The 9,576-nt window shown below is 36.6% G+C and overlaps 1 protein-coding gene across 1 annotated transcript in view; it reads left to right on the top strand.

Moving 5' to 3' along the window:
- Nucleotides 1-9,576, top strand: part of RYR2 (ryanodine receptor 2) — a gene marked incomplete at its 5' end in the record, with an annotated part of 583,561 nt that overhangs the window by 372,836 nt on the left and 201,149 nt on the right. Inside the window, 5 exons of the mRNA XM_023519246.1 lie at nt 1,288-1,402; nt 3,017-3,149; nt 4,285-4,388; nt 6,628-6,763; nt 7,668-7,854. Coding sequence (XP_023375014.1) covers nt 1,288-1,402; nt 3,017-3,149; nt 4,285-4,388; nt 6,628-6,763; nt 7,668-7,854 — 675 coding nt within the window. The remainder of the gene's footprint in view (nt 1-1,287; nt 1,403-3,016; nt 3,150-4,284; nt 4,389-6,627; nt 6,764-7,667; nt 7,855-9,576) is intronic.

Genomic DNA, 9,576 nt, shown 5'->3' with positions numbered 1-9,576 from the left:
AAAAAAACTCAAAGTGATACTAAAACCTAAAATGCTACATTTTTGTGGTATTAGAAACATTTCACACAACAAACATGCTAGATAAGTCATAGTCTGAACTACTGGGCAATAGAATTATAATCTGTTTAATTTACCTCAAACTAAAAGGACCCAAGGTTTTAAAATCAACATTACTGCATTCAAAAAGATTTGAATTGATGAAAAAACAAAAAGGAAAAAGATGGCTTTGTTTATCTTAGTTCTTACATGAAAAAAGATCACACCTATATTAGGGCTGGGCCCCAAAGTATTTTTCTGAGCTGGACTACCCAAAAGCTTCCTTTATTTAAACATACACACAAGAATCATACTAGTCTATTTTTTGAATATAGCCGAGGTGATTAAAGTTGAGCATATAACTAAATGAATAGGTGAGTGATTCAATTAATCAGTTGGAAGAGAGGTTTCAATTTTCTCATAAACTGTATGTTATTTTCTTCCTATTGCTCTGGCAAGAAAGTGTTTTATAGAAAAGAGTCTTAGCATTGAGTTAATTTATGTTAAAATAGAAATCGACAGAGATCTTTATTTGCAATGAGGGATACTGTCTCCTGAACACTAAGACTCTTCAAAATACCTTGACACACGTGTTTCAGGAATATTTAATTCAGCGATGAGAACATGAAGCATCTTAGGGACCATCTGCTGCTGTTGCTTTAAATTGAACGTCCGTTTTAATGGCTGGATGGCTTGTGCCTGGATGGCTTGTGCCTGGATTTCACATGTATTCAGTTCCTCTTGGAGAATGACTATGCATCCTTACAACATCTTGCTAGAATGGTAATAGGAATATGACAGGAAACACTACTGTTATTTTACACATTGAATGGCGTGTAGTATATGAAAAGCAGAGATATTTATATATCGAGAATTTTCATAGGATTTTTTTTATAATAAGGATAGTATAACACTGATTCATATTTCTCTACAGAAGGTTGGGCTCCTGGCTGGATGGCCACAAATTTAGGAATGATATGTCCAAAGTATATTTCATGCAAACTGATGTTTACATATTTAATACATTTCACATCATTGAAAAGGGTAGACCCTGTGTATCACTTTTGGTAGACAGTCGATATTTTTGATGAAAACATGATTGCCTTCATTAACTTCTGTAGCTGACCCATGATTACTCTTACTTTTCAATCCACATAAATTATTTCTAAAAGATTTATCACAATCTCAGATAAATCTTAATTTTTTTCCTGATCTCTGTGTTTTCCCTCACACCTCCACTGTTTTTTCCAGGGATATCATGAATAACAAAGTATTCTATCAACACCCTAATCTCATGAGGGCACTGGGGATGCACGAGACTGTGATGGAGGTCATGGTGAATGTCCTTGGAGGTGGAGAGTCCAAGGTAAAGGGATACTATGTGGTGACTGTCCTGGAGTACATGGACTGCTAGTTCTGAATGAAAATGTCTTAATTCCTTTTTAGGAGGACTATTTTATAAAGAACATTTTAAAATTTATTTTTATTTCAGTTTAATATGAAGGTACAAATGATTAGGCTACATTGTTTGTATTCCTTTAAAGTTCAAGTTGTAGTTGAGCCCATCGCCCACTCAAGTGCCCATCAACCCATGAATGGCTTAACAAACTGTGGTATATACCATGGAATACTATTTAGCCATAAACAAGATGGAGACTTTACATCTTTTGTTTTTAACTGGATGGAATTGAAGCACATTCTTCTTAGTAAAGTATCTCAAGAATATAAAATTAAGTATCCAGTATACTCAATACAAATATGAAACCAATAAAGAACATTTTTCTGGAAAAAAATACAAACTTTAGTGAGTTAGATGTGCTACTATTTTTTCCCCGCCTGGTATTGATAAAAGTTTCTGCCTTGTGCTGTATAATTTGTCATTTCCTAAATTATTCCCACTTAGGGGATATTTAAACCTTTAAAATTTAAGTAACTATAATATATATCAACTGACTTGAATTATAAGTCAGTCCCCATCACATAACAAGCCCATGTTCTTCAGACTGAGCCATTCCTTATGATTCAGACGATGGTTGGTTTCACCAAATTTCTTATTAGCTCAAGATTTGATGATGATACTCTGGAATGTATTTGTTTTAAGACTCCATAGTGAACTTTTAAATGACTACAATTTAAATGAAATTCCTTGAAATATAAATTGGAGAATAATATACTAAACAATTTCATATAAATCAGTATAGTTTCACAACCTCTGATATGTAAAATATGTTAATATTTCTCTATTTTCAATCTCAAGCCATACTTGTCACAATACAGAAATATGTCCATATTTCCCATGTGCAACCTGTCTCCAGTTAGACTTATAAAAGTAATTATAACATACAGTATTCTGTTAGGGAAGGACATCAGGGAACACCTGGGGTATCCTGTGACAAGATCTGGCCCTCAAGGGAGATGTCTTTGGTGGGGCCACCAACCAGTTAGGGACCCATCCTAGCAGATGCAAATCAGAGCAATGTAAAATCCCTGAGATCTTGATGATAATAATGATAATACCGATAAGAATACTCTACTGTGTTGTGCCAAGTACTGAACTGTATATTTTTTGGAAATTATCTCAATGAATCTTTCCCCCCCTTTACCTAAAGTAAGTATTTTTATCCGTATTATAGAACAGAACAAAGGAGATTGCATAATTTCTCATGGAAGCACAGATAATAGCAGTAGTCAGGAATTGCAACTGGGTCTGCCTGATTCCTAAACCAGGCTTATGCCACCTTTAAATTTAGGGCTATGAGTTAATTCCACATCTTACCCATTGATGATAATGAGTTAGCTTCAGGCTTGATTTTCAGTGGTTCAAGGACAAGGTGAATCATAGTCTACACATTGAAGGACTTCAGTGTCTAAAGTTTGGCACAGTTGGATGCATGTGCATTGACAATGTGGCCTCAATTTCTGAACTCAATTTTATAAAGATTATTTGCTTTCCTTAGCTAACTAAGCGCTCTTTACACAGGAAATCACGTTTCCCAAGATGGTGGCCAACTGCTGCCGTTTTCTCTGTTACTTCTGTCGTATAAGTAGGCAGAATCAAAAAGCTATGTTTGATCATCTCAGTTATTTACTGGAGAACAGCAGTGTTGGTCTTGGTAAGTAAATCTATGACTTTTAAATAATTTCTAGATCAAAATAATACACATATGTTGCATTTAAAAACTGAATGTTTAGTTAAAAAATTGGCAAAGGATATGAATAGACACTGCCCAAAAGACGACCTACAAATGGCCAACAGGTAGGTGAAAAAATGCTCAACATCATTAGTCATTAATCGAGTGCAACTGGAAACCGCAGTGAGGTATCACCTCACACCTTTTAGAATTTCTATTATCAAAAATACAAGAGATCGTTGTTGGCAAGGGTGTAGAGAAAAGAGAAACTTGCACACCATTGATGGGAATATAAATTAGTACAACAATTTTGGAAAATAGTAAGGATGTTCCTCAAAAAAATTTAAAATAGGACTACCATAGGATTCAAGAATTTTACTTCTAGGTGTATAATGAAGGGAAATGAAATCAGCATGTCAAAGAGATATCTACACTCTCATGTTCAAGGTGGGAGTATCCACAGTAGCTATGATACTGAATTGACAGGGGAAATGTGAAATAGATGCACAAAAAATATTATTCAGTCCTTATAAAGAAGGAAATCCTGTCAATTACAACATGAATGAAGCTAGAGGATATCATATTAAATGAAATGAGCCCTTCATAGAAAGACAGTACCACATAATCTCACTTTTATGTGAACTCTAAAAACATTGAACTCGTAGAAGCAGAGAGCAGAATCCCGGGGTTGGGAGGAGGGGGCTGGAGAGATGTTGGTTCAAGGATACAAAATTTCATTGAAGTAGGAGAAATAAGTGGTGACCACAATTAGGAACGGCATGTTTTATGCTTAAAAATTGCGGAGACTAGATTTTGAGTGTTCTCAGCTCTAAAAACAAAAGTGTGTGATGTAGTGTCTATTTTAATTAGCTCAGTTGAGTCGTTTCACAATGTCTCCATATTTCAAAACATCATGTTGTATATGATAAACACATATATTTTTTGTCAATTAAAAAATGACTACTTTTTTCAAAAAATCAAACTTTAAATCAATTTAGATTTGTACCGTATGTGTGATGTTTAGAAATTAAAATGTAAGAGTTAGTGTATATTTATATGAAATTTGTAGCTGCACCACACAATCCAGGCTTTATTCCATCTTCATTTGAATTAACAGCCTCACCAGCTATGAGAGGGTCAACGCCACTGGATGTAGCCGCAGCCTCGGTGATGGATAATAATGAACTAGCCTTAGCTTTGCGTGAGCCAGATCTGGAAAAAGTGAGCGATGTTCCTGCCCTGTGTATTTCTGTGAATTGTGCTTGTTCATAGTTCTTTCTTGAGCTTGTTTAAATATAAAAAACTGTATTATGGTGGTATTAGAATTATAGTATATTAGAATTGTAATTAGCGTTATACATTATATAATATGTTATAAATGACATTCTATGCAATTCTTCTATATACTGTATGTTATGTTCTAGTTAGAAGTTTTAAATAACAAGAAATTTGAGATATGGTATTTCCTCTGACTGCAAGCATTTTTTTTCCCCCATGGAACAGAAATCAACCGACTGTATCTGTATTCTTAGGTATTTTTGTCTTTGCGTGATACCTGCTGCCATTTTTGCTGTGATCATACAGTTCAAATTTCTTAAAATGTTTTAACACGTCATCCTCGTATTTATCGTACATACCTTTATGTATTCCAGCACAAGGCCCCACACTTGAAGCATATAATGCACCAATGTGTATCTACACTATTGATAACTGATATTCATCATAGCCCCAAAGTGAAAGCAACTCAAATATCCATCAGCACAGGAAGTGAAAAACAAAACTGTGGTACATCCACGTAGGGTGGAATGTTATTCCACCATAAAAAAGAAAAAAAGTACTGGCATAAGCTACTGTGTGAAAGAATCTCAAAGCTCACTATACCCAGTGAAAGAAGCCAGGCCCGGAAAGCTGCATGATAACATGTATGTGTCTTCTCTGATTATAGCGAGAGGCAACAGAGTGTCTGGAACTGGTGCACAGGGAGAAGTGGACAGCTTAGAGCACCATGGAACTTTGAGGAGTGATAAAAATGTTGATTTACATTTTTTACAGATGTGCACATCTCTCAAAGCTCATTGAAAACATTTGAAATAGATTACTTTGTTGTACATCAGGTATACCTCAATATAGTTGATATAAACTATTCTAGCTGTGTTACTTCTTTTTAAAACTCATTTAGCTTGAGCTGGTGTAATTCAATCTGTTTGATAAGTTGTTCTTCTAACAGCTTTACGTTCATTGGTAAAACTTCCGTAGGGATTTCTTTTAGAACTGAATATGTATGAAATATTGTAGAGGATCAACATTCTTATAAAACAAAGCCTTTTAAAAGGTAAAAGCTGTGCAGAGATATAATGTGTTAACTTCAACAAGGCTGAAAGTGGGTAGTATTATCACAAATTTTCTAGACATTGAAACTTGGGTTTAAAAGTATAAGTAACTTGTTCAAAATGATATATCCAGTAAGCTAAGCAGGTCTGATCTGAGCCAAGCTGTTTGAATCTAAGCTTAGGTCTTCTTTCTTTCTCTATGTGTGTTCTCATACCTCCTTCCCCATTAAGTTGATACCTCATTTTGGAAACAATTTACTTTTCAATATATCTCTGTACCTCAAGGAGGGCATAGTGGGTCATACTTATAATCCCAGACCTTGGGGAGGCTGAAGCAGGAGGATCACTTGAGGCCAGGAGTCCGGGCAACATAGTAAAATCCTGTTTGTATAAAACATAACAAAAGTTACCCAGATGTGGTGGTGTGCACTTGTAGTCCACATTACTCAGGAGGCTGAGACAGGAGGTTGACCCCAGGAGTTTGAGGCTGCATTGAGCTGTGATGATTCCACTGCCCTCCAGCCTGGGAGACAGCAAGACCCTGTCACAAAACAAAACAAACAAAAACCCAAAACAAAAAAAAGCTTTACATCTTAGATCAGATCCTTCTGTATCTCAGACAGTTTCAGTATTTACATTGGGCTAGTGGTCATTAGTCAGTTTTGAAGTTTATCTAATACTATGACTTCTGTAAGTAAATGTCTCAAAGTAAATGATATAAATTTTAGGAATATTTTTCTTTCATAGAGTTTCTTCAGAAATATATATATATATATATAGAAATATATATATATTTGAGTTGCTTTAGGAATATTTTTCTTTCACAGTTTCTTCATAAATATTTGTATATGTAAATATATATTTGAGTTGCTTTAGGAATATTTTTCTTTCATAGAGTTTATTTGTAAATATTAGGATAGCACCTATAATATTTAAATATATCTTAACATTTAAATATATATATAAATATATCTTAATTCTAAGGTTTTACTAAAAGTCAAGTAGATAATCATGGATTAAAAAGAATTTGCAAAATTACATTTTGAGGACATTATTTATCATGTCCGGTGTTACGTATCTAATGACTTTTCATCCTAGGGATGACATTTTGCTAATCGTCTTATCTGTAGGTTGTGCGTTATTTGGCTGGCTGTGGACTGCAGAGCTGCCAGATGCTGGTGTGTAAAGGCTACCCAGACATTGGGTGGAATCCAGTTGAAGGGGAGAGATACCTAGACTTCCTCAGATTTGCTGTCTTCTGTAATGGTAAATAGGACCTGATTGCTTGAGGTCATCTTTGGTTATTAAAACTGCATACAAATAGATTTATATAATAAGGATTTATTCCAATATTTTGATGAAGGAGGTAACAATAAAAAAAGTTACATATTTTGTAACCAATAGGACTTTTTCACTGTAATAATTTATTATACAATATTTCTTTGATAGTACTTTTCTTATTTAAATTAAAATATTTAAGCCCCTATTCTCAGACATTTTTAAAATTAGATTCTAGTAATATTTAGGATTATGACATTTCCATTATCACAATCATGAGAATAAGTAGTTTATATCTCCATAATATTTCACTTTGAAAATTTTAAGTATAAGAAAATTTCACCATATCTTACATACATAAAACTATAATTTGGATTAAATATTGGCTTTACTAGGATGTTCTTGAGTCTCTGTTAATTTTAAAATTAGAAATGATTAATTTAACATTTATTTGCTCAGAACTTCTGTATAATTTTTTTTCTTTTTTTAAATTAAGTCATTTGTACATAGATCATAAATACATTTATGCCGTTATGGGATTCAATGTGTTGATTATTTGTATACACTGGAGTGTTTACATCCTGCTAATCAACATAGCCTTCACCTCATTTACCCAATTACAGCATTAAGACATTTGTGTTCTACGCCTGATAGATCCAACTTGTACTTGCAATATGCTCCGTAGGTGTGGTCCTCCTACCAACCCTCCCTCTATTGACCCACCTCCCTCCCTTCCCCTCTCCCTCCCCTTCCCTGCTTCATCCTAGGCTATAGTTGTGTTTCATTTTTCATATGCAAGTGTGAGTGATTGTAAATTGGTTTCACAGTAGTACTGAGTACATTGGATAATTTTTTCTTGTTTGTTTCCACTGTCTTCCCCCTCTGACTTTAGGGGAGAGTGTGGAAGAAAACGCAAATGTGGTGGTGAGATTGCTCATCCGGAGGCCCGAGTGCTTCGGTCCTGCTTTGAGAGGGGAAGGTGGGAATGGTCTTCTCGCAGCCATGGAAGAAGCCATTAAAATAGCAGAGGATCCTTCCCGGGATGGCCCCTCGCCAAACAGTGGATCCAGTAAAACACTGTAGGTCTAAGATACACACCCTCTTGAGTGACTTACACTGCCTGACTCGGAACTTTACAAAGTATATTTTGCTTTCTAGTAACTCTGATACAACTTGTGATTCTGAAGATTTCTCCCCTTGAAAATAGAATATCTTAGACTTGGCAGAATGAATGAAATTTGGTGGTGGAATAGGTTCAGTGAAGAAAGAGGGAGCTGAGGAAGATTGGATAGATTTAGGAGAGAGGGATTTAGGTTGGAGGAGATACAGTTTGTAAGTTTTCCCAGGGGAGCTAGGGCAAAGTGGGTTGTTACCAATGATGGCAGGTGAACTTTGGGCTTGGACTAGAGTTTAGCAGAAAGGTAATGAAAATGAATTTTTGTGATTATAGTGAGAGAGAATAATTCATTAGCAAGAAAATGAGGGATGTGACTAATCTGGTATGTTGGTAAAATCCAGAAAAGATGTCTATGGGAGGAGTAAAATTCTTGCTTACAGCGTAGGAGGCAAACAGGAAAGACCATTGCTGTCTTCTGCTTCTCCATAGCATACGTTGCTCATTCTAGATTCCAGGAACGGCCATAGTCACCATGCATGTTGTTTATCTGTGCCTTGACGTTTTGTTTTGTTTTTATATTTTTAATCTGTTGAGGTGACATCCTCAAGGGGGTTATGTACCCACACTGCTAGTGCCTCTGGTGAAATATATGTGTTTTATATTTTTAATCTGTTGAGGTGACATCCTCAAGGGGGTGATGTACCCACACTGCTAGTGCCCCTGGTGAACTATAATGTAGAGCCTTTATTGGGGCAAATTTTCAAGTAAAAAGTAGCAGAGGGCAGTGCCTGTGGCTCAAAGGAGTAGGGTGCTGGCCCCATATGCCAGAGGTGGCGGGTTCAAACACGGCCAAAAACTGCAAAAATAAATAAATAAAAATAAAAAGTCGCAGAGTTCATGTCATCCTGCAAACCCTGGTTTTTCTCATCCAGACAGAGTGTAGATATTCTCTTAACACCACTGCCAGATTTCCAGACCCGGAGCCGTCCAAGAGCAAGAGGGAGCACTCCCCCTCACACACACACCATGTTGCATGCTCACCAGGCAGCCAAAGAGGACCAGGGGGCCCCGGGGGTCTTGCAGTCATAGAAAACACATCCAGAGATCTCTGTTTCAGGACCACACTGGCAGGTGTACACCTGAGGGCCCTGGAAACAGCTTGCATGCCCAGGAACAAGGTTGTCAAATCAGGCCTTGCCATCATTCTGCAGATGGCTGTGTCCAGCTGAGACAGCTGTCTACCAAGTTACCAAGGAGGAAGGAAGTGAGCCTCGAGGGTTATCCAGATTTGTCACTCATCAGCAGGACAATAAACATTGTATGTTTTTGTCACAGCGATGGAGAGGGAGCTGTGTTGGATTATTTGCTGGGGGGCTGGGGGTAGGGACAGTTGGGACAGAGGTAGGTGAGTAAGTGCAATAACATTTATGAAGAGCTTATTCTGGGCAAAGGCCTGTGTTGGGTGCCTTACGCATGCAATCTGAGATGAAATCTTTGCTATCCTTTCTCTTTATGTGTGCTATTTCCAAAAGTAGTCTAAGTTTACACTCTCCTTCCATCAGTAATTTTCTTTGTTCATACCCTCTCCCTTAGAAATGAGCAGAATCTGGGCAGCGCCAGTGGCTGAAAGGAGTAGGGCGCTGGCCCCATATACCGGAGGTGACCCAGCCCCGGCCAGAAAAAA

Source organism: Otolemur garnettii, unplaced genomic scaffold (genome assembly GCF_000181295.1).
Source record: "Otolemur garnettii isolate 467f Iridium unplaced genomic scaffold, OtoGar3 scaffold00165, whole genome shotgun sequence".
NCBI lineage: Eukaryota > Metazoa > Chordata > Mammalia > Primates > Galagidae > Otolemur > Otolemur garnettii.
This window is presented reverse-complemented; position numbering and strand designations above follow the sequence as displayed.